Source organism: Dermacentor albipictus, chromosome 2 (genome assembly GCF_038994185.2).
Source record: "Dermacentor albipictus isolate Rhodes 1998 colony chromosome 2, USDA_Dalb.pri_finalv2, whole genome shotgun sequence".
In the NCBI taxonomy this organism is placed as follows: Eukaryota; Metazoa; Arthropoda; class Arachnida; order Ixodida; family Ixodidae; genus Dermacentor; species Dermacentor albipictus.
Genome location: NC_091822.1, coordinates 49361633 through 49387730, shown reverse-complemented (window position 1 = coordinate 49387730; position 26098 = coordinate 49361633). Strand labels below are relative to the sequence as shown.

At 48.9% G+C, this 26098-nt stretch overlaps 1 protein-coding gene across 2 annotated transcripts in view; it reads right to left on the bottom strand.

Moving 5' to 3' along the window:
- Nucleotides 1-24924, bottom strand: part of LOC135904268 (monocarboxylate transporter 13-like) — a 119592-nt gene extending 94668 nt beyond the window's left edge. The window contains exon 1 of one of the 2 annotated variants that reach the window (XM_065434888.1): nt 24814-24924. In XM_065434888.1, the coding sequence (XP_065290960.1) occupies nt 24814-24913 (100 nt within the window). In that variant the 5' untranslated portion in view covers nt 24914-24924. Of the gene's footprint in view, nt 1-23943; nt 24525-24813 lie in introns of those variants that run through there. The other variant, XM_065434889.1, reaches the window with a different exon arrangement.
- Nucleotides 24925-26098: the final 1174 nt, after the last annotated feature.

Genomic DNA, 26098 nt, shown 5'->3' with positions numbered 1-26098 from the left:
TCGCGTGTGACGTACTCGGAAGAGCTTGTACTGAAGACATCCGCCAGAGGCTCGTGATCCGCTAGAACATAAAATGACTGTTGAGCAGGATGCGTTGTTGGGCAAGTTGGTTCATTGTAATTGGGAACATTGGTTGCGCTTACTAGACAATCACATGTCCTGTCCAATCACATGCCCTGTCCAATCACATGTCCTGTCCTGTCTTCTTTCATGTGATTGTCTAGTAAGCGCAACCAATGTTCCCAATAAAATGACTGGTCCTCCAAGAAGTCCTTCAATGAGACACCATTGCTTACGGGACTACGAACTTTCCATCGTGTACCTCCAGTTATTCAGTTTCTTCCTAGAGCAGAGTTGCGGTGATGTTTTCGTGTTGCGGGATTACCTTAAGTCACGAAAGTGCGTCTCAAACCTAGAGGTGTTCCCCAGGTCTGTGATGGATCACGAACATAAACTACTGTAGTTCAGTCACCCACATCACAATTTTTTTCGAGGCTCTTCGAGGTTAAGGATATACATTTAAGGCTTGTTGTTCGTTAAGCACCGTGAAGCTCCTGCCGTCCAGGTAAGGTCTAAAAAAGCAAATGGCCTTCAGGACTGTATATGAAAAATATCCCGTAACTTTTCGTTGCCGGCTCCGTGAAGCTTCTATATCCCTATGGTGAAGCACTGCAGCCTTGCACTAATAATAGGGGTTCATGTTTAGCTCGAACGGCAACTTGAAGTCTGGAAGCATCAGAATTGGGTCAGATGAAATGATGCTCACAAGGCTTTGTTTAAGGAAATCAAGCTACGCTTTCCACCGAAATAGCATACGCTTCTTGATAATTTCTGTGAGGCATTTTGCTTTCGTCGCTTAATCTGGAATGAATAACCGAAAATTCCTAGAGAAGCCGAGAAATACCCGCAAAGAGTGTAGGTCATATGGCTGCTGCATTTTTGAGATTCGTTCAACCGAGTCGTGTTTAGGTGTCTTGGTTTAGCCATGATACATTCTGCCTAGGAACACAACTTTTCTAGGCCAAAGTTTATGTATCTTGTAATTAATGATGAGCTCCGCATTACTCAGTGCTTGAAGTACACTAGAGAGATTCTGTGAGTGCTCCTCCTCATTCCGAGAGTAGTATTATATTGAAGCGAAATAAGTTTGCACGTGTTGACACCGGACCCTTAAGGCGAGAACGACGAAGTTCGTGGTTGCGCGCGGGCTCTCCGAGGACCAGCCATCGCTAAAGGCAGACGTTTTGTCCCAGTCTGTCGGTGCTAAACTGTTTTAGTTACCATAGCTGGGTGACATTTCTGGTGGAGGTGCTGGGTACGGTCGATGCTAAGATCTCCGGAGCATACCCCAGACCTAAGCCCGGCGAGTAGTTCAACCGAGCTTACCCCTGTGCACGTACGTGCCAGCCGACGCCTCCAGGGACTCCAGCCACAGCACGGTCTGCTACCTGAAGGAACTAAAATGACGACCCAACCACCTCCCGCCACTCCTGCAGCATCGCACTTTGTCGTCAATCACATCCGGACGCCGAATCTGTTCCACGGAAGTGCTTCCGAGGACGCCGATGACTGGCTTGACCATTTTGACCGGGTTGCCAACCTCAACGACTGGAACCACGAGCGTAAGCTACGTTACGTGTACTTCGCTCTTGAAGATTCCGCGAAAATATGGTTTGAGAACCACGAGGCGACACTGACGTCATGGGAAGAATTTCGTAGGCAGTTCCTCAATGCCTTCGCCAGGGCGGACAGGAAGGAGAGAGCGGAGTTAGCGTTGGAGGCAAGAATTCAAGGCCCCAATGAGCGAGTGACTGCGTACGTAGAAGACATGAATCGGCTGTTCAGACGTGCGGACCCTTTGATGACTGAAACAAAGAAGGTGCGCCATCTCATGCGCGGCGTCAAAGAGGAAATCTTTGCTGGCCTAATTCGAAATCCGCCGACGACACTTGCAGAGTTCCATGACGAAGCCACTACTATGGAAAAGGCCCTTCAACGGCGGGCCAGGCAAAACAACCGCGACGCCGTGATTTCAAGGGAGCTCTCTGCGGTTACCCTCGGTAACGACGTTGGCGCCTTGCGAGAACTCATCAGGGCTGTCGTCAAGGAGGAACTGCAGAAGATGCAGACGACCACGGCCCCTGTGGGACAACTTTCCATTGCGGAAATGGTGCGCGCCGAGGTCCGACAGGCCGTCCATGTTCCTGGACAGTACGAGGCACCACAGCAGGTACCGCACGCCGAAATGAGTTACGCTGAAGCAGTACGCCGTCCGCCACCCTCAAGTGCATGCAGCATGGTACACCCCACTCAACAAATGGACGTAAGCTTCAGGCCGCCTTGCAACCCACCACACATCGCCGAAGCAAGGACTAGGAAGAGCGACGTCTGGCGCACCCCAGACTACAAACCTCTTTGTTTTCATTGTGGCGAAGCCGGGCACATCTACAGAATGTGTCCTTATCGTCATGTGGGGCTTCGTGGATTCTCGCCCAATGCACCTCGTCCACGACCTGGTGAGCGGCCGCCGGATATAGAGAGTTTCGTCGCAAATCGTCGCAATGTTGATCAGCGATGGCCGGAGCCCCGTTCGTCGTCTCCTGCTCGTTACAGGTCTCCATCACCAAGCCAATCCTTTCCTCGCGGCGCTCTGAGACGCCGCTCGCCTAGCCCGGCGGGTCGGGAAAACTGAGTTCAGCGACCTCCGGAGGTGAGGCCGCTGACGACGACTGTACGCAATATCCTCCACTACGACGACAACGACGAAAACAGAACGACGCAGACGTACAGACGGGGTCGAACACCTTACGAGAGGTAGTAACGTCGAACATTCCCGTCACCATAGACGACGAAGAAATAACGGCGTTAATCGACACTGGAGCGGACACCTCAGTTATGAGCATGGACCTTGCCTGCAAGCTGAAGAAAGTTTCTACCGAGTGGACAGGGTCGCAGATTCGAACTGCAGGAGGACATCTGCTAACCCCGGTAGGAAGATGCACAGCCCGAGTGAGCATTCGTGGGTTTACGTACCTCGGAGATTTCGTTATCCTCCCAAGCTGCTCGAGGGACCTAATTCTGGGAATGGACTTTCTGCAGGCTAATGGAGCTGTAATCAACTTACAAAAGTCGCGGGTAACGTTTTCGACGGCGCAGGCCTTAGCAGGGAGCAGCACTGACGACACGTATGTCAACGCCTTGAGGATTGTTGATGAGAACATCACGGTGCCGCCAAGGAGCAGCGTATTGACCCTCGTCACCTGCGGCGCATTCGACGGCTATGAAGGTATTGCCGAGGCAAATATCCAGCTGCTGCTTGCAAAACACATCTGCATCGCCCGCGGCCTTGTTCGAATACAGCATAAGTGCTCGCAAGTGTTGTTGACAAACTTCAGCCATGAGTATCAGCACGTCCCTCAAGGTACAGCTGTGGCATTCCTGAACGAAATTGCTGACTTCTCCGATATCGGCACGTTACAAGTGACTTCACTGGACGCAACAGCTCACGCCAGCCTGAATACCCGCGTCCACATTAATGCTGACTTAGCAGATGTCCAGAAGGATCAGCTGCTGGGCCTACTGACAGAATTCTCCGGCTGTTTTTCCACGGAATCCAAAGTCCAGCGCACTTCCGTTACGCAACACCGGATAGTTACAGAGGAGTCGGCGCGGCCTGTTCGTCAGCATCCGTATCGCGTGTCACCTATGGAGCGGGAGGCGATTAAGCGTCAAGTTCAAGAAATGCTAAATGATGACGTCATCCAGCCGTCGACAAGTCCGTGGGCATCGCCTGTCGTACTAGTAAAAAAGAAAGACAACACACTCCGCTTCTGCGTTGACTACAGACGGCTTAACCGAGTCACCAAACGCGACGTTTATTCCCTGCCACGGATCGATGACGCTTTGGACCGTCTGCGTCATGCTCAGTTCTTCACTTCGTTAGACCTAAAGTCAGGCTACTGGCAAATCGAAGTGGACGAGCGTGACCGTGAAAAAACCGCCTTCGTGACTCCCGATGGGCTGTACGAATTTAAAGTGCTGCCTTTCGGTCTCTGTTGCGCCCCTGCTACGTTCCAACGAATGATGGACACGGTACTCGTTGGACTAAAGTGGCAGACGTGTCTAGTGTACCTAGACGACGTTATTGTGTTTTCCAGCACGTTCGATGAACATCTCGGCCGGCTACGAAGTGTTCTTACCGCAATACGCAAGGCCAACCTCACCATCAAGCCTGAAAAATGTTACTTTGCCTTCCAGGAACTCAAGTTTCTAGGCCACGTGGTCAGCGCCCAAGGAGTACGACCAGACCCAGAAAAACTCGCTGCCGTTGCCGAGTTTCCTCGTCCTAAAGACAAAAAGTCTGTTCAGCGGTTCCTGGGCCTCTGCGCTTACTACCGTCGTTTCGTTGAAGGCTTCTCAAGGATTGCTGAACCGCTCACGAGACTGACGCGACAAGATGTGCCCTTTGCGTGGACGGAAGAACAAGAGCAGGCCTTCACCGAATTGCGTAAACGCCTTCAATCCGCTCCAGTGCTGGCGCATTTTGATGCCACCGCGGCAACTGAAATACACACCGACGCCAGCAACGTAGGACTCGGGGCCATTCTGGTTCAATGGCAAGATGGCGCAGAACGTGTAATTGCGTACGCCAGTCGTAGTCTGACAAAAGCAGAAGCTAATTATTCAACGACCGAAAAAGAATGCTTAGCAGTCGTGTGGGCCATCAGCAAGTTCCGACCCTACTTATACGGCCGGCCATTTCGAGCGATCAGTGACCACCACTCGCTCTGCTGGCTTGCCAATCTACGAGACCCGTCAGGTCGCCTCGCTCGTTGGAGCCTCCGCCTCCAGGAATACGACATAACTGTTGTCTACAGATCCGGCCATAAGCATAGCGACGCTGACTGCTTGTCACGTTCTCCTATTCCCTTGACATCCTCCGACTTGGAGCTAGATTTGCCGTTTCTTGGTGTCGTCGACGTGGTGCGCATGGCTGACTATCAACGTGCAGACTCTGAGCTGCTTCCAGTCATCCGATATCTCGAGGGAGCTGACGTTGTTGTCCCACGCCCACTTTCACGAGGATTGACGTCGTACTGCCTGCGAAACGATGTCCTGTACAAGAAAAATTTCGAGAACAGCCAGGAAACGTTCCTTCTCGTCGTTCCGACGACACTGCGCGAGGAAGTTTTACAGGCGTGTCACGACGATCCCTGTGCCGGCCACTTAGGCTTCGCGAGGACATTAGCGCGCATACGGCAAAAATACTATTGGCCACACCTATTTTCATCGGTTCAGCGCTATGTGCGAACATGCCGTGACTGTCAGAGGCGTAAAGTTCCACCCGTCAAGCCTGCCGACCTCCTCCAGCCTTTGGATCCGCCTCCGGCGCCGTTCCAGCAAGTCGGAATGGACCTTCTTGGGCCGTTACCCACGTCCTCCTTGCAAAATAAGTGGATAATCGTGGCAACTGACTATTTAACTCGCTATGCGGAGACAAAAGCTGTGCCGCGGGGAACTGCTGCTGAAGTCGCCAGCTTCTTCGTCCACAACATCGTGCTTCGCCACGGTGCACCCGCTGTACTCATTACTGACCGCGGTGCAGCGTTTACAGCGGAGTTATTGCAACAAGTCGTCACACTGACGCACACCGACCACCGAAAGACCACAGCCTATCATCCCCAAACTAACGGCTTAACAGAGCGCCTAAACAGAACATTAGCCGACATGCTCTCCATGTACATTGATGTGGAACACAAAACATGGGATGAAATTTTGCCATACGTCACGTTTGCTTACAATACCGCTGTGCAGGAGACCACCGAGTTTACACCATTCGAGCTTGTTTACGGACGTCGCGTTACAACCCCCTTAGACGCCATGCTGCCGGTAGACCAAGGAACCACAAGGAATGACAACACTGAAGATTTCGTCGAGAAAGCCGAGGAAGCTCGCCAGCTTGCTCGGAATCGCATCCGCACCCAGCAGAATGCCGACGCCTGCCGTTACAACCGGACCCGACGGAATGTCCAGTACTTACCAGGCGACCGCGTGTGGGTGTGGACGCCTATCCGGCACCGCGGGCTCTCAGAGAAATTGTTGTGGCCCCTACGAAGTCGTACGCCGCCTCAGTGATGTGAACTACGAGGTGGTGCCTCGAACCTCTGATCCTGGTTCGAACCGACGCCGTCCACGTGCTGAAGTCGTCCACGTAGTACGGATGAAGCCGTACTACGCACGCCAGGGCTAAGCAACCCTCACAAACCGGTTCAGCATTGTGTACATTCCTTTATGTGTTTTTTTTTGTCTTTTCATGTTGACACTCTTGCCCATAGTGCGCGCCCGCTGCCCTTGAAGCGACCGGGCCGGTCGCTTTGAGAGGGGAGCAATGAAGCGAAATAGGTTTGCACGTGTTGACACCGGACCCTTAAGGCGAGAACGACGAAGTTCGTGGTTGCGCGCGGGCTCTCCGAGGACCAGCCATCGCTAAAGGCAGACGTTTTGTCCCAGTCTGTCGGTGCTAAACTGTTTTAGTTACCATAGCTGGGTGACAATATCATCAATGTACACGCTACAATGTGCCCAAGAAACGGTCTCAAGACATCTTTCATCATGTTCTGGACACACGAGGGTGAGTCCTTCAATCCAAACGGGATTCTAGTATATTCGTAGATGCCAAAGGGCATTGCGAAGCCACAGTATCTCTTGTATTTTTCAGAAAGTGGAACTTGCCAAAATTCTTTACAGAAATCAATACTCGAAAACACTCTGCAGCCACTCGCCTTGTCTGTATTGGAGGCTATTCGTGGCATAGAAAAAGGGAAAAGCTTCGTCAGTTCATTAATTTGCCTGTAGTGCGTGCAGAGTCGGAGACTTCCATGGTCCTTTGGTGCAATAGTGATAGACGACGCGAAGGTAGACATGGATGGACGAATGACCTGTGCATCGAAAATCTTTTGAAACTCGCTCTTCAATAACATTATCTTGTCTTGTGATACAGGGCTTTTTTGTCACTGCTGTAGTATCGCTTAACATGAATGGTACCTCAAACTTTGTAGTTGCCTTGGGATGGTGGACTTGGTGCCACCGACCAGAGACACATGCTCAATTTCGTCGTTTTTGTCATACAGGTTGCTCTGCGGCCCACTGGCCTCATCACTAGCCCGGACGCACATGCCCCGTTGGAAGGCAGTTCATCGGCACTCGCGGCAAGGCAGCTGCTATTACAAGGAAATGCGTGTCATCTGCGCCATATTGAAGCAAGCCTGGCGGACCGCTATTACCGAGGTGCCGCTGTGACATCGACGGAACCATGCCTATGGAGGGATGTAACCAAAAACCCGCAAGCCGCGTACTTCATTGTACTTGGTGGCACCGAACAGAGACACATGTTCAATTTCGCTGTTCTTATCGTACAGGTTGGTCGAAAATACTTAGTTTACTCAGTTCGAGACGATGATGTGACGCTCCATGGTGCTACCAAGTCCGCAATTTCTCCTAAGCATGCTTCATGATTGCTATAGTGTCATTACGATATTACTGCTGTCGTCCAGTGGCATCAAAATAAATCCAGGGCCTAGCTTTTTAAAAGCTAGGCCCTGGATTTATTTTATCCAATGCGTGGCTATGGTCTTGGGTAAGGTTTTTAATCCAATGCGTGGGTAAGGTCTTGTAACACGCCTTCCTGAACCGTATCAACAGCCATCTAGAAGAGACGGAAGCCTACCCCCACACTATGATGGGCTTCCGAGCCACCCTGTCCACGCAGGACGTCACGTTACAACTAAAGAACGAGATCCCTGACGACAAGACAAGAAACACCAGAGCCATCCTAGGACTAGAACGGGAGAAAGCATTCGACAACGTCGCTCACGAGTCGATCCTTAAAAAAGTGTCTAATCTGAACCTGTGGGAAAGGGCCTACAACAACGTGAGGGACTTTCTGAGCGATCGCAAAGCCACCCTTACAGTTGGCGACCTCGAGTCCGAAGAACCAACCCACGGAAGTGCATGTACCCCGCCCCCAGGGCTCAGGTATAGCTCCGCTCCTTTTCAACTTAGTCATGCTGGGTCTCCCCAGCAAACTACGGGAAATCGAAGGAATCCCCCACGCTATATACACAGACGATATAACGATTTGGGCGGACCGCGGCAGTGGCGGCCAAATTGAACACGCACTACAAACGGCCATTTACAAAGTCGAAGAGTACCTCCAAGGAACGGGACCCAAATGCTCCCCGTGCAAGTCCGAACTACTCCTTTACCGGCCCACGCGCAGAGGCATGCCACCAAAGAGCTACACAAGACCCCGGGAGTACGAAGAAATCGGCCTATACAGCCAAGACGGAAACGCAATCCCCAAAGTAAACAAGACCAAAATCCTCGGAATGATCATTGAGGCCAACGGAGCTAACGGCAAAACAGTGAGGAAGATCGAAGGCAAAGTCGCCAGCGCCACGAGACTCATAAAGAGAATAACCAATAGACACGTGGGCATGAAGGAAGAAAACGTCATTCGACTGATCCACTCATTCATTGTCAGCCACATCACCTACGTAGCCGCCTTCCACAACTGGTACGTCGCGGAAAAGAACAAGATTAACACGCTCATAAGGAAAACGTACAAGATAGCCCTGGGCCTACCGGAATCGACGAGCACCGAGCTCCTGGCTCAGCTGGGCATATACAACACCCTAAAACAAATAACCGAAGCACAACGCATCTCGCACCGCGAACGCCTGTCGACTACTACACCGGGAAGGTACAGTATGAACACGTTCGGCATAACGTACCACAACCAGCACGGCCAGAAAATGCAAATCCCCAACAAAATCAGAGACACCAATACGGTAGCAACCATCCCAAGAAACGTGCCCCCCGATTACAACCGAGGTAGAAGAAAGGCAACAGCCGAGGCTCTGCTCTGTTCATTCGGCAGGGACAGAAACGCGCGCTTTGTCGACGCAGCCGAATATACGAATGGCCAAAAATACACCGCCGTAGTCACAGACGCAGAGTCCAAAATCAGAACCACATGCAGTGTATACACCAAACACTCGGAAATAGCGGAGGAAGTAGCGATTGCGCTGGCCCTCACAGAACAGGAAGGCGAAGTCGTACCAAGTGACTCGCAAACGGCAGTAAAGAATTACGCCGAAGGTCGAATTTCCAAGGAAGCCCTGTCCATTCTGGCCAAAGCGGGCAGATCAAAAACCGCGAGCTCGAGGATCATATGGTTTCCTGCGCACGTCACCACGGAAGGCGACGCGCTTTCGAACCTAAACGAGACGGCGCACCGGACGGCGCGAGACGCGACCCGCTGCGCCGAACAGTGCAACGCCTCTCGCACGATAGCGAACGCTTCTCGAGCAGAACGGGACAGCGTCACCAGATACAACGACATAACCAGTGCCTATTTGAACGCCAGAAGGACATACCCACCACCGTGTCCTAAAGTGAACAGCAGGCAGGCCATCGCTTGGAGGCAATTCCAGACGAAAACCTTCCCTAATCCATTCCGTCTGAAACGTATCTTCCCAGATCAGCATCAGGACGGTACGTGCAAATTGTGCCAGGAAGGACCAGCAACACTCGAACACATGTTGTGGAAGTGCAATGTAGTTATAGGAGAGATATCAGTTACTCCGGAGACCATGTCATCGAGGTGGGCCGCTTCTCTGCGCAGCTCAGACCTCGGAATCCAGACGTGAGCAGTCCAGCAAGCCCGTGAGGCGGTGTTGAGGCAGGGCCTTCACGTTCCCCCGTGGGAGACCTGAGCCTGGGTCGCGTTAAACCTTGCCGGACGTACAAGAAAGTTGTATCCATCCATCCATCTATATCAAGCACATGCAAAAGAAAGAAACCACCGACTATGAGCGTGGTGATCACCTCGCAATTTCAAATGCTCCTGCGTACAACTTTGCTGAATTTAATGCACCAGGACCTGATAACATTCCTGCTAAAATACTTAGAGGCACGAAACATTTCACAAGCCAAATCCTGCAGCTCATCTTCACGCAGTCCCTCAATACCAGTCAAATTCCGGATGACTGGAAATCAAGCAAGGTTGTGCCAATTTTTAAGAGCGGCGACCGCGCTGACCCTTCTAATTATCGCCCATTTCACTAACATGCATCTCATGTAAGCTCTTCGAACATATACTCTACTCCCATATTGCTAATCACCTCGATCACAATTCTTTCTTCTTCCCCAAGCAGCATGGTTTCAGAGCAGGCTTCTCGTGCGAAACCCAACTTTTCGAATTTACAACCGATCTTCACCTTAATTTAGATTCTTCATTCCAAACAGACGTCATCTACTTAGATTTTTCAAAAGCATTTGACCGCGTTCCTCACCAACGTCTATTGCGTAAACTTGCATGCTTATCACTCGACCCTCTTATCTTATCCTAGATTCGCTGCTTTTTAACTAACCGCTCACAGTTCACAGTCATCGCCAGCCATGCGTCTAAAACTACTGACGTTATCTCTGGAGTTCCCCAGGGTTCCGTCCCTGCTCCGCTTCTCTTCCTAGTTTTCATCAACGACCTGCCATCTGGGATTTCGTCATCCGTCCGTCTTTTTGCGGACGATTGCGTCATTTATCGCCGCATCTCCGATAATACCGACCAGGAATCATTACAAGACGACCTAAACAAAATCCAGAAATGGTGTTCTGATTGGCTAATGCAGCTTAATATTTCAAAATGTAAATGCATGCACATTTCTCGTAAACTTTCCACTACCCTTTTCCCGTACTCGCTGAACTCCACGGCGCTATCAGTAACAAACTCATACAGGTACCTAGGAGTCGAAATAACTAACAAGCTAACTTGGGTGGACCATATCACGAAACTCTGCGCAAACACTTCCAGAACACTTGGTTTCATCCGAAGATCTCTGGCTATGTCCCCTCCATCCATCAGGCAATTAGCATACGAAACATACGTCCGCTCTAAAATGGAGTATGCCTCAGCCATATGGAACCCTCACCAGGTTTACTTGAGTCAGTCGCTCGAAGCCATTCAGAACCGGGCAGCCCGCTTCATAACTTCCCAGTACTCACCCTGGCACAGCGTTACCGACATAAAATTGACTCTCGGACTCGAACCTCTAGCACTCCGCCGAAAACTGGCAATGCTCTGTCTCTTTCATAAACTATACTTTAACTTTCCTGCACTGCGCGAGAACTTATTACATGCTCCGATACGCTCATCTCGCCGTTTGTTTAACTCCCTTAGTATACAGCGTTTGCATGGTTCTTCCAACGCCTTCAATAAATCCTTCCTCCCCATCGCCATAAAAGAATGGAACAATCTTCCCGAAACCGTGGTTTTCGAGTCAAATCCCTCCAAATTTAGACAGTTACTATCAGACCATTTCAACCCAAAATAGCCACTTTTCCTCGCGTTTCCTCTCCCAGCAATCCGTCTTGCTTGTCATCGCCTATTTTTCCTTTTCTTATTTCTTGCCGCTTATGTTTAGCATGTTCCACATTTACGTGTACTTTTTTTATTTATCTATTGCTACTCAGTTTTGAGATATTTTCATTGTTCTGTTTATACCTGATGCATTCTATAGTTCATTATTTACTTTTCTATTGCCTTTGTTTGCTTTTTTTTTCTTTTGAGCTGATGTATGGCACTTTCACATCGATGTTTCCCCCCCCTTATGTAATGTCCCCGAAGGGACCCTTAAGGGAATAATAAATGATGATGATGATGATGACTCAAGAATGTGAGCGAGCTGTGGTCTTACTTTAGAAAGATTGTACATGCTTGCGAAAAGAGCTTCGTTTCGCTCCCAAGAAAGGGCATATACAGTGAGTACCCGTTGATAAGGCGCGAGGTAATTCAACTTTACAGGAAAATAAAACGGCGGTGAAAAAAACGACACAAGGACCACATCGGAAGTCTCGTCAACAGTTTACAGAGTAACGTCCAAGAAACAAAATTCAATTTCTTTGATGCGACATTACCTCCTTTATCGCCCACAACCCACATAAGTTCTGCGCTATTGATTAGAAGACTACTCAACCGTTGCTAACATTGCAAATACTGATGAAACTATCAGTTAACATGACATTGCAAACGAATTCAAAAAGTTCTTCCTATGATTTTTCACTAGAATAGCCTCCCACGTTTCGCTACCCACAAGCGCAATCGAACCGCTCATGATGAAACTGACTTTGAGTGCATCTGGGATCCTTTCTCTTTCATATAATCTTGACACTAAACAATCACCTGGTCCAGATTCCATCTCAAACACATTTTAAACCTGATATGTTAACTGGGTGTCTAGATACCTACATATAATCTACACAAGGTCCTTTCAAACAGTAGTAATACCGGATTAGTAATACAGATGCAGTAATACCGAGTCGTAATGCCAGTGCAAAAATGATTCTAATAAACAAATCTGGTTCTAAAACTGTACTAAATAACTGTCCATCAATATCATTAACTTGCAAAAGCTGCGAAGCGATGCAATTCATTATTTCTAAAGACATCATCTCACAGTTAAGAAAATACCTGATTTATGAAAAACAACACCGTTTGAGAACACGACTTTCGAATGTGACGCAGCTAGCCGAAATTACTGATTACATCAGTTACATCGGTTACATCAATGAGTTGTTCCTCACGATGGCCTTATACCAAAAGTATTAGCGTTCGGTATTGATTATAACAAAGCGTCATGTATTTCCTGCTATCTAAAGCAAAGGAAACAATGTGTTAAAATAGGTGAATACGTTTCACAGCTGGATGTGTATTAAGGTGTAACCGGTTCAGTTCTTGCGCCTATTTTTTTTCTCATTTACACAAATGATATTCACTTCTGTGTCCCTTCATCTATTGAAATTCGTTTGCATGCAAACGATTGTGTCATTTACAAATTCTTGAAAAAACTTGCAGACCAAATTCTCCTTAACAACTCCCTACATTCAATCTATGCTAGTTGTAAGACTTCGGGATTGCAGCAAAATGCGAGCAAGACGCGTAACATCACGTTCACCAATAACGAGCGTCCTCTATATATTTTACGTACATGATTGGCGACAGACCTATTCAAAATATTGTTATGTGAAGCTGAAGCCGAATACCATTTGCAATTGATTTACAGGGAAGCTCAGGGAGGCCAAAATGGCGACGCTTTATCAAGCCGGCCCACACGTCGTCTTCCTCAGTGCAGCCACACTGTGGCGGATGTTCGGCAGCATCACCCCCGGCTGTAGAAGCACCGTCCCGGTGCTTAATCTACACATCCGTGGTGAAAGGTGTGTCGTACGGTTTTAGTCTTGCCACGTGAACGATGTCACTTGCAGCTGATGTTGACGCTGAGAGATCGGCGGGGGTGATTTCATACGTGACATCGGTCACTTGTCATACCACACTGTAAGGGCCCGAGTAGCGCGACAGCAGCTTTTCGGAAAGGCCACGTCGAACGGGTGACCAGAGAAGCACCAGAGAACCCGGAGAAAAGTGCACGTCACGACGGTGGCAATCATAGAGGCATCTTTGGTGCTCCTATGAGGCCTCGAGACGGGTGCGGGCGAGATGGCGCGCGTGGTCGGCGTGTGCGATCGCGTCGCGGGCGTATTCGGGCATATAGGAGATAGAATGGTGAATAGCCGGCGGTGTCGTGACGCGATGACTTATACGCGAACGTCACATATGGTAAGCAAAGATCCCATTCGGTTGCAACGTACTTCGAAAGCATGTCTGTGATGGTCAGGTTAAGGCGCTCCGTGAGGCCGTTAGTTTGTGGGTGGTAGGACGCACCGAACTTGTGCTTTGTCGAGCAGGAGCGGAGGATGTCCTCGACGACTGCCGACAGAAAGCTGCGGCCACGGTGAGTAAGTAATCGGCGCGGAGCACCGTGCACTAAAATGATGTCATAGAGCAGCAAGTCAGCAACGTCAGTAGCGAAACTTGTCGGGAGGGCTCTGGTGATTGCGTACCGCGTAGCATAATCGGTAGCGACGGTGACCCATTTATTTCTGGAGCCCGAGAGAGGAAATGGTCCAAGAAGGTCTAGACCAATACGGAAAAAGGATTCGGATGGGATGTCGATCGGCTGGAGACACCCAGCTGGAGGTGTGGAGGGCTGGTTCCGGCTCTGGCAGGGCTCACAAGCGGCAACGTAGCGCCGCAGGGAGCGGGCGAGACCCGACCAAACCAATCGACTGCGTCCACGGTCTAAGGTGCGCCAGACGCCTAAGTGTCCAGCCAAGGGAGCATCGTGAAGTTGCTGGAGGACACTCGAACGCAGGTGCGATGGAATGACGAGCAGAAGGTCAAGGCCGTGTGGATCAAAATCGCGGTGGTTTAATGCTCCCTCCTTAAGGAGAAACATACGGAGAGAGGCGTCGCCAGGAGTTGACTCCAGACGGTAGATGAGGGCGCTTAATGAAATATCTCGCCGTTGCTCGTTGCCGATTTGAAGCAACTGGGGCACAGAAAAAACGCAAGCGATGGCGTCCGCATCAGCCGGTTTGTCGACGGGGTAGCGGGACAAACAATCGGCATCCTGGTGCAAGCGTCCCGTCTTATATACCACGGAGAAGGTATATTCTTGCAGGCGTAACGCCCAGAGAGCGAGTCGTCCCGTGGGGTCCTTGAGCGAGGATAGCCAGTAGAGAGCGTGGTGATCAGTGATGACACAGAAGGGTTGTCCGTACGAGTATGGACGAAATTGTGCAACAGCCCACACAAGAGCGAGGCACTCGCACTCTGTGATTGAATAATTGCGCTTGGCGGGTGATAGAAGTCGGCTGGCATAGGCTATAACGCGATCATGTCCGCACTGGCGCTCGGCTAACACTGCTCCTATGCCGTGACCACTGGCATCAATTCGAACTTCCATTGATGCAGACGGGTCAAAGTGGGCCAAAATTGTAGGCGTGGTAAGGAGAGTAGTCAGCTGCAAGAAAGAAGCGGCATGGTCAGGACCCCAAGAAAAAGAGGCGTCTTTCTTCAAGAGGCCGGTAAGGGGACGTGCGATGGTCGCAAAATCCTTCACAAAGCGTCGGAAATAAGAGCACAGCCCTACGAAACTACGAACGTCCTTGGTAGACTTCGGAACAGGAAAATTCGTAACGGAGCGAATTTTGTCCGGATCGGGTCGCACGCCTTTGGCGCCTACGAAGTATCCAAGAAACGCGATTTGGCGACGAGCGAAATGACATTTTGACGAGTTCAACTGGAGACCGGCGCGGCGGACCACGTCAAGAATCGCGTAAAGACGGTTTAGATGCGTGACGAATGTGGGCGAATAAACGAGGACGTCTTCCAGATAGCACTAACAGGTGGACCACTTGAACCCCTGAAGTAAAGAGTTCATCATTCGTTCGAAGGTGGCGGGCGCGTTACAGAGACCGAAAGACATCACCTTGAACTGATAAAGGCCGTCAGGGGTAACAAATGCAGCGTTCTCTCGGTCCATGTCATTGACGGATATCTGCCAGTAGCCGGACCGTAAGTCGACAGAAGAAAAATAGGTGCCACCGTACAGGCAGTCTACAGCGTCATGAATGCGTGGCAAAGGGCACATGTCCTTTTTGTGATTTTATTCAGGTGGTGATAATCTACACAAAAGCGCCACGTTCCATCCTTCTTTTTGACAGGTACGACGCGAGACGCCCAGGGACTACAGGAGGGCTCGATAATGTCCTTTACAAGCATCTTTTTGACTTCCTCTTGGATAACAGCTCGTTCCGACGCAGAAACACGATATGGACGTCGGTGAATAGAGTTCGCATCGCCAGTATTTAAGCGGTGGGTCACGACGGACGTTTGGCCTAAGGGTCTATTGTCAAAGTCAAAAATGTCGTGATAGCCTTCAAGAACGCGGCAAAGAGTTCCAGCTTCAGCAGGTGTAAGGTCAGAGGAGACCATCTTCTCAATGTCGACGTCAGTACCGTGCGATGACGTCACGGTATGGGCTGATCTGTAACGATCTTCCACTATGAATGGCACGACCTCATCATCCTGCAAAGCGCTAATTATAGCCAAGGAGATTCCCTGAGGCAGAACTTGCGCGGTTAGCGCGAAATTGACAAGTGGAAGGTAGGTTCGGTTGCCAGTAATTTTCAGCACAGTGTGCGGCACAGTAACACCATGTGGAAGCATAACGGCTGGAATTGGTGCGGCCACGTCATTGCCGTCAGGTACAGCTGGTAAGCACAACAAGTCGACGTGTGTCACACAGTGAGGTGGTAGGCGAATAAAATTCATGCAGCTCAGATGGCTTGGAGGCGGGTCCACAGGGTCGGCAAGAAGTGGCAAGTCAAGGCGAAGTGAGCCGGCCGAACAGTCAATGAGGTCAGAATGATGGGCAAAAAATCCAGACCGAGAATGAGTTCGTGAGGGTAATGCTCGATGACGGTGAAGAGAACGACGGTGTGTCTCAGCAATGGTAAGTCGGGCAGAACACATGCCAACGATAGCGACAGTCCCTCCGTCCGCGACTTCTACAACTCGGTTCGGGGCAGGCGTGAGAACTCTCTTGAGCCGACGGCGAAGAGCAGCACTCATAATGGACACATGCGCCCCGGTGTCAGTCAACGCGCACACAGGAACATTGTCGACGAGAATGTCCAAAAGATTCTTCTTCGTGGGTAAGGTGAAGCGAGGATGTCGTGCCAATGTCGTCAATGCAGCTTCACTTCTAGAAGCTGCACTGTCTAGTTTTCCGGTTGGGGTGCGGCGAGTAGGCCGGAGAAGGAGCACGGCGTGACGGGGGCGAGCGAGATTGGCGGCGGGAGGGAGAAGGCGAGCGGGAGTAGCGGGGTCGTGTCAAAGGTGTCGCAGGGTCAGATGATGGAGCGGGCATAGAAGGGGTGAAGGAAAAGAATGCGCTAGAGGGGCGAGGGGGGTAACCAGGATAATAGCGCGTCGGAGAGGTTCAGTGGCTGCGGCAGTGGCGAGCGACATGTCCAATGCGTCGGCAGTTAAAAAAGATCGGCTTGTCGTCCACGGTTCGCCATTCGGAGGGGTTGCGCTGTGTATAAGAGGAGTAAGAAGAGCGCGGCGGGGACGTGCGTGGAGAGAGAGGTTCCGAGCGTACGGAACAAATGGATTGCACGCGGACGTTGGAGAACTCTCGACGGACGGCGGCCTTGATCAAGGAGATTGTCAACGGACAATGATCAGGTGACGGGAATGAAAGGGCCGCCAGTTGTGCCGCTTCGACCTCACGACGAATGATGCGGGTCAAGTTGTCACATCGCGACGGCTGGTGGAAGAGGTCGTCACAGGATGACGTAGCAGCTGTGTTGGGAAGTCGCGTGATGTGCTGGGATAGCCGGCGGCTTTCAGCATGCTCGAGACGGCGGCACTCCTTGAGGATGGTATCGATGCTGGTGACGTTCGTAAACACCAGTAAATTGAAGGCGTCGTCAGCAATGCCTTTGAGGACTTGATTAACCTCATCGTCCTCAGTCATGTCCGGGTCAGCCTTGGCACAAAGGGCCAACACGTCGAGAATGTACGACACGTAGGACTCGGCCGACGTCTGTACACGTGTGGCAAGGGCTTTCTTGACATTCACTTGTCGACCGAACGGATTGCCAAAAAGGTCGCGTAGCTTGTCTTTGAAGAGTTCCCAGCTCGAGATCTCCTCTTCGTGAGTCTGGAACCACGCCAATGGAGCACCGTCGAGGTAGAAAAGTACGTTGGCAAGCATAATAGTCGGATCCCACCTGTGACTGGTGCTGACATGAGCCAGTCGTCAACATCAGGACTGCCGACTCCGTTGAAAACACCAGGATCCCTAGGTGGGGAAACGGTGACGTAGGTCGGGGCTGCAGGCGGAGATGCTTACGTAGATGAAGTGCCGCCAGCAGGAGTTGAAGTTGACCGCTGCGAAGGTCCATGACGGGTACGGGGAACGCCCACCTCCACCAAATTAATGTTACGGGAAGCTGAAGCCGAATACTATTTACAATTTATTTACTGGGAAGCTCACGGAGGCCAAAATGGCGACGCTATATCAAGCCGGCCCACACGTCGTCTTCGTCCTCCTCAGTGCAGCCATAGTGTGGCGGCTCTTCCGTAGCAACATCATCAAGTGAAGTACGGGGGGCTCACCCTAACATCTAACCTTCATTTGGAACCCAACATTAAATCCGTTTGTTCTGAAGCTGAAGGTAAACTAAACTATGTAAGGAGAAAACTGCGTAGCGCACCTACGTTACCTACGTTTGAGTATGCGGATATTATCTGGAGCCCCCATCAAAATATCTTAATCGACAAATCAGAGCGCCTCCAGAATTTACCTGTAACGTTTGTTTACTCGGACTATTGACATCAAACTAGTGCTACTAATTACGTAACCGACCTAATTTACGAACACTGTCACAACGCCGAATCATATAGAGGTTAAAGATTTTGTACGTACTTTTTCACGGTCATCTTAACATCAGAAATTCACGATACTTACAGCCTCCCTTCGAACAGTCATCAAGAACGAACCATAATAAAGTGTTTTGTCAACCAATCAGCGGGGTAAATATGCACAAGTATTCCCTGTTTCCAAGTGCCATTTCATTAGGGCATAAATTCCCAGAAGGTGTGGTAGCGTGTATGTCCGTAGATTAACTTGTTAACTCCATTCAGAAAATTGACTTCGTGGCTTCTCATCTGCTTCTTTTCTTCTTTAGATGGGAGAACACCGACCTTATGTTCTGTATTTTTTCTGTATTTTCTATTTTCAACACAATAATCCTTGTAAACACTCCTACATGGGCCCGAAAAGTGCCTGCAGTATGTTTAAATGAATAGATATCCCTACAAGCATAGCAGTTCTAAACAAATCATCGTAATATCTTCAACTACCGACGGCTTCCGTTGGCTCCTCGAAGACGAAGCTAACGAAACGCTGAGACTGTGGCAATTTTCTTCTGCGGTTACTTCTGCAATCCAGTAGATGTTAAGGCGAACTGCATTGACGGCTGGACGTGAAAGGAATAATTGATATGGTATTCATTCGAATACTACCGCATGCGCAGCAGCGCTGTTGCCGAGACGTGGTATGGTTACACATGTCCATTTATCGTGAACATCTCGTCTTCCGTCGTATCCCTGTGCATCTAGAGGCCGTCCCTGTCGTACATTCTGACTCTGAACAGTACTGGCATTTATTGTCCCGATACCGCTTCTTTCTTTTCCAGTCACAAAAACACATAGCTACAAGAGGCTTACGTGCGACAAATAAACAGCTTCGCTTGTTGTCGTCAGGCGGACGCCGAGGCCCTCTGTCTTAAGTTATCACATCATGTGTCTCTTCATATTGGCTTGAGCCTCCTGCTTAGTCAGAAAGGACACAGTAGTAGCGGTCAGCCACAGTGGCCACTGCTGCACTAGGATAACCTGCTTCTAATAGGCACCGGACCTGCGCATTAAAAGTGGCGCTCATTTTGTGCTTGCAGAATCTGGTGAGAAAAGAGTTAAGGCACATGACAATTCTTCTTTAGGTGCTCAGCCATGTGGCTGAGCGCCTAAAAAAGTCGGTTTCGAGGGGGACGGACGTGATTACAGAAAGCAGTAATAGGAACAAAGGAGTAGTGGTTATTCCGTACATTCATTGAATGTCGCACAGGCGTAAAAAAGCTGCAAGTAGATATCATGTTAATGTTGCTTTCACTGCTCCCAATAAGCTAGGTAATATATGCGCTGCCGTACAGAGGAAGAAGGAGCAGGTAAAAGGCAAAAAAGAAAGAACAGATATTTGTCTAGTGAAGCAAAATAAGTAGTAGCGGTGGACTTCCAGTTAGCTTGGGGGCGCATTTCTTCAGCTTGTGTAGCAGCTGGACACCTGCACGAGGCATCATGCTTTGCTGCCGGGGTCTTGAGTCTCGTGGGTTTCGCATTCCATGCCGACGTTCTTCAACTGCTTTGGCCCCTCTCCCTTGTAGTTGCTTCCGAAGGTCCGGACTCGAACCATGAATGATAAGCGGAACCGCGGACATCTCAGGCAAGGCTGAGTGAGCCAGCTGGTGTAACCTCGTTTTTCTCATAAAAATAGCTGAATTCAAATCCAGATCTGTACTTGAGTGTGATGGCTTGGTCCCTTCATAATACTTTGTTCTCGCTAGAAGAGCCGAAAAAACTTTCCTTCCACTCCGTCTATGGCTTGTTGTGAGCATCGACACGCAATTTGTACCTACTCCTGGGTATTTCTGATAAGAATATTCGCACGTTTCTCACTTTATCTTCATCACTGTGCCACTATTTTTATTGCACACATATTCATAAAATGTTTGCCAGGACACAGGCTTATTGGACTTGCCATCAAACATGTCTGGCTTCACATGTTCGAGACTGGGTTTGTTCATTCCTTTTTCGGTCGCGTTTACAAGCAAATGCGTTAATTCACTTTGCTGCCTGTTCTGTTCGTGTCGCACTTCAAGAAACTTAGTGATCAGGTTGACGCCGCTGTCAGATGAAGCAACGGTAGCAGGCTTCGCGCCCTTTCAAAGTGGGGTCAAAACAAAATTTTCATAATTTTGAAATTTCCTATTAAGCTTCACCTTCCTATTCGCAATTAAACCACCTGAACTGAGCTTCGTTCTAGTGCTTATATAGGAGCAAAATGCGTCGGTGCTCACTGCTTCCGGAAGGGTGTGTTCCTCTCCATCCTTAGGCGTTGCAGTCAAGATTCGGATGCCACAGCGTTCATTGCTCCGAAGATTAAGTACACCCACATCTCGGCGTCAATGTCGGCACAGACAGTAGGCGGCCAGGCTATGATGTCAGCCATCTACTTTATTCCGAACCCACTCAAACTTTGTCTTCCCCGTTACGACCCTCTGTAACCTCTTCTTCACAGCATCCACGTACTGTACATGGTGTCCAACGTAGTCTGAGCCAAACATTAAATATATGCAAATGCCACGTGGCAGGAGAGAACTACGGTAATGTACTTTGCCATCGCTTGGAGATACTCAGACTTTTTCCATAGCGCCTAATTGCATAATTAGTGTGAATTCATTATTCAATGAATTTCTCAAATATTATAATTAGATAAAAAGTGACAATGAGAAAATTGCAGAGCAATATGGAAAATCCAAAAAAAGCTTTTTGTTCTTCAATAAGTGCTACATAAAAGTGTTTTTCAAAGCGTGAAAGAAGCCCGCAAATACGGCACGGCAATTTTGCACGGCAATTTTGCGCGTATTTGCGGGCTTATTTCACAATCGGAAAAACACGTTTATGTAGCACACATTAAGCAACAGAAAGCTGTATCGGGAGTTTTTTGTTGCACAACTATTTTCTCATTGACAGTTTTCATGTAAAAAAAACCATTTGAGAAATTGGTTGAATAATTTATTAGCGCTAATTATGTAGCTGCGCGGAATGAAAAAAAACAGAGTATCTCCAAGCGATGGGAAACAACGTTACTTTGGTTCTGTGCAGCTACGTGGCACTTGAATATTTTTAAATTTTGGCTCAAGTTAGGTTGCACACCATGTGTATATTTCTTTTTAGATTTTATCTCTGATTAGAACTGCGCCTATTGAGCTAATTTCCCAATGAAGCAGCACCGCTTGACGTGTGCCACCGACGACGCTTAAAACAAAAAGCCGTGTGCCAAACATACTTGGCATACCTGTCCACCTATTTTTCAAATTCGTTTCCGCTCTCTTGGCCAGCAGCTAAGTAAAAAATATTACGCTTCTCTCCTTTTCTTTTTTTGCAAACACTGAGAAAGAACTGAAGGCGCCTACACTCCTGGTTACAGGTGATCTTTCTCAAGTTGCGTCAATCCTCTCTGGCTTGTAGTGCACAGGCGATTTGGAAAGTTCATCACCCTAAGACTATTTTTGTGGAAGTCTTCACGCAGAAATTCTTCAGAAGTTGTAAGCCGTTATGCAACAGAGCGCTGATAATGTCGCAGTTCTGCTTGCGATTTTTGTGCTGTTATTTTTCGCGTTGATGTTTCCGTAGCTCTTATTAGACATGTTGTATCTTGCGTGCATCGGTGTTGTCTGCTTCAAAACTATAGTTTATGAGCAGCACCTTCATTTGCCACATGCACGCACGCGCACACTCTGCTGCACGTTTACTCTCTATCGAAGCATCGTAGCGAAACCAGAACAGGGCAGCTATGTCAACAGTAAATACCCAGGTACAAACTAATGTACGCGAGCATAGCGCTGTGTATGAACCGAAGGAAGACGCAAGGGCTATGAGTCACGCTTGTAAGACAGCGCAGCCCAAATGAACACAATCACATTTAAGGGTACGAAGGTGAAGTGCTAGACGTGGTGTCTATTCAACGACATGGGTCGCAAAGTAAATATAAATATACGCGAAACAAAGAGCATATACACGAAGCAAGGCTATTACAGCAAAGGTGCCTACACGTGAGCATCAAGAAAAGCTTTCTTCTCTGTCTTTCTGTATTCTTTTTATTTAGTCATTATATATACTGACAACCCTCTCGTGAGGCTTCTTACAGGAAGGAAAAACAACGGAAAAGGAACATGCCTCCCAGGCTTATGGAGACACCAAGATGCCGCACAATCTTTCAAATCCACATCTAAGTAGTGTTGAAATGAAGGAATATCGCTTGTATTCGTTAGGAAGCTCCGTATGAGTGTGCGAATAGTAGTTTTTGGAACCAAATCGAATACTAATCAAACAGTGCCACAAGCCAACAGGTTCGATTATCGAATATTTGCTAATAGTTTTCGAATTATATACAGGCTCCTCACCAGCAATACCTTCGCGGTATTCTCGATATTAGCAAGTTTCTGTCATTACACAGCACGTTTAATGGCATGCTCTACTTTAAAAGCACAAAGGAAGCCTAAAGAATGAGTAGTTTGTTCGCAAATTGAGCGCTCTTCACATCATGCGCCGTCATGCATTGTCAAGTTAATTTCACAAAGGCAGCCTTGCTTGCACAGATAACATTTGTTTGTATTTTGGCGTCCGAACCATAAATGTGGGTTATCTGCCGCAACGGCAGAGCGAGCGAAAGTAAAACAAAATCTCTATTTCGAATTGTCACCGCAGAAGGTGTAACTATTGTATCAAGCATGCTGCAATAAAAAGTATTCATATTTAATACGACTGAACCAGACAAGTCATGCATCTATAAATAGCATCTATACAATGCCCACTGTCGAATGTCATGTCTAGACAAAATTTCATTGGACTTGATCATGATTTTCCCCGGAAAAGCCCGGCTACCTGGGAGCCAGCGTGCTCTGGTGCATTGTATGTGCTGTACAAGGAATAAAGGTTATCATATTTTTTCTTCAATGTCACGCTTGATCGTGTGCAGCGGAAGACGCAAAATATTCGAAAAATATTTGAAAAATAATGAGGTATTCGAATAGCGGTTATTCGGTTGGAGAACCGAATCGAATAAGAGAGTATTCCATCCGTATATATTCGGAAGTTTGGAATATTCGCAAACGCTTGGCAACGTATTCCACAGTTCAATGACGGTCGCAGATGACAGATGCGAAACACATGCATTAGTGGGAGCAGAAGCAAGGCTGTATAACATGTTGGGACTAATACGAGCGCATCGTTTACTTGGGTGTATCGCATTTTGTCACTGTATTTTGTCACTCTATTTTGTCATTTTTTAGCTTGCGTAATAGATGCATTGCTGACATAATGACTCCCACTCGTTAAAAAAAATTATTCGGGTGGTTAACGTGCCAACATCAAGATTAGATTACGACACACACCATAGTGGCGACTCTACAATAAGTTCGACCACCTGGGGTTATTTAACGTGTACCCAATTCACGTGCGCATTCGCATTTCGCTCTCACGGAAAAGCGGCCGCCGCGGCTGAGATTTCATCCAACAGTCTTGGATCTACCAGCGCAAAACCAAAACCATTACCCCATCAGGGCGGTTAGTCGTTGTACTCTTTGACATTAGCAATGGCAACAATGCAACAGGATGTTTCGAAAACAAACCTTCGATTTCCCAGTGCGGTCACGATGTTCCTTGCTTAAAGCGCTCCTGTTTGGGATGCGGATGGTCTGTGCGGTAAGTATCCGGGAAGCGAGACGGGCCACACGCTTAGCGAAGAGCTTTCCATGGAGCACAAGCAGCAGACAAAGGACGCTGGGTGTGGGAGCAAGCCTCGCGAGCTAGTGGTGAATCGTAGGAGCGATGCGGCTACCCGATTTCGTGCGGGCAGAGACGAGAAAATAAATGATAACGCCAGCGAGAGACAGAAAGAGAGAGGCAGCGGGTTTCCGCCATGTCCCCCTCTCCCTCTATTCTTCGCCGCTGAACATCACGAGCGCAGCCTGTCCACCGGCATCTTCGGTGGCCTGCTCTCAGACCACGGCACGCAACCCCAACACTCCCGCAGCTTTTGCTGCGGGGGAGCGTTCACTTCCATTTCACGGCTCGCGTGACCCTCCGGCCGAAATAGCGTTCTCCTCAGCCTCCGCCGAGGCCTTTTTCCACGTCGCAGTAGTGGGGGATGCCCTGGAGCGCGTTGCAAGCGACGCCAGGCCATGCGCACTCCTCCGTCAAGGTCAGCCGGTCCGGTCGAGGACTCAATTTGGGTGCCGAAGGGGGAGGGGGGGTGAGGACGCGTAGATAGGGGAGAGTCCAATCACTGAGGTGGACTACGACGAACTTCGCAGCCTAAATGCCCTTCCGAGAGGGAGGAGTGGACGGGAGGAGAGTAAGCGGGCTGATGAAGAAATATAGCTAGGGGGACAGGACAAGCGTATGTACAAGTACCGTGTCTATACCCGAGCCATAAGAAAATTGAAAAAGAATTTTTAAAAAATACGTTGCAAAATGACTGGGAGATAGGAGATACTCACGCCACAAGGAAGATGGTGCGTGGAGCCAGGTAACGCGTAAAACGGCGACATTTTCATTCCGGTGCTTGAAGAACACTATTAAAGGAGAAACTTTCCACATGCCGAAAGAAGGCGTCTGCGAGAGTGAGAACTATGTGAGCCACGCTACAATGACGAGGGAAAATGGCGAGAATAACGCTCGCAAGTCACGAAGCGGAGGTGAAGAGGAGAAATTAACGAAGCGTCAGCTCATGTATGAACCGCATTCATCTTACTTTCTCCCACGTAACGACGCAAGCATGTAGCAAGCGCTTTCTGAGTGTTTCTTTTCTTTTGATTTATGTATTTATTTAAATGCTTACATTTCTGCACTCTGTTGTCTCGGTTGCTTGCGAGCGTATTCCTGTTTTGTTTTTGTTTCTATATAGCCTTCGTATAATTTGCTTATTTGAGTGCCACTGTTCACTCAACATATATTTCGGCCATTAGAGTTTGATGTGCACATAAAAATATCACAATTAAAGCGCAGTGCGTAGAACACTTATTTTTTTCAGAAACTCAAAGAGAGACCATACCCGCCGAACGTGCAGAGCGGCAAGTTTGAGCCGCCAGCGGCCACTTTGCATTGCTTTCGCTCGCAACCAAAGCATGCCACGTCCCATACGCAAAGCACTAAGATGCACAGATAATGAGCGACTTGACGTTACATTACGTCCACACGTTGTATTTGTAATACGCGAAGCACATATTCTGCCGAAAGCGTAGCACATAAACAAAAACTGCGCCGTGAAACGCGCGCACTGTGAGTTCTATGGCCGCCCTCACAGGCGCCGAGTGCTGAGAGACTCCGGGGCCCGAGCCCCTCTGAAGTGTTCCGCGGAAACAGGCGGGGGGGGGGGGGAGGCACAGCTTTGCCCTCGGCTATGCCAAAGCCTACGTCGTCCCCCGCCCCTTAAAGTATAGTTACGAGAGTTCTGTTATCGACATCATTTGAGGTTCCTTTTGTTTGTTTGAGGTGTTTTGTTTGTTTATCGATGTCATTAGGCACTGTTTGTTTAATAAACACGAACTGCAAAAATCTGCATGTAGGACACTTGCAATGCTCATGCTTTCTAGAAAAAGAAAGCGTATCATTTCTACACATGATTGTTGTTCGTGCGGTTTTACCATCCGCAGTTATTGAGGTAATACATAATCATGAACAGTAATTTTTCAGCTGTTAGCACGTTTGTAGAACGGTGATACAGAAAAAGCACTGAGGGCGGATTGGAAAGCTATGCCGGTTACTGAAGTTGCAGAATGAGAC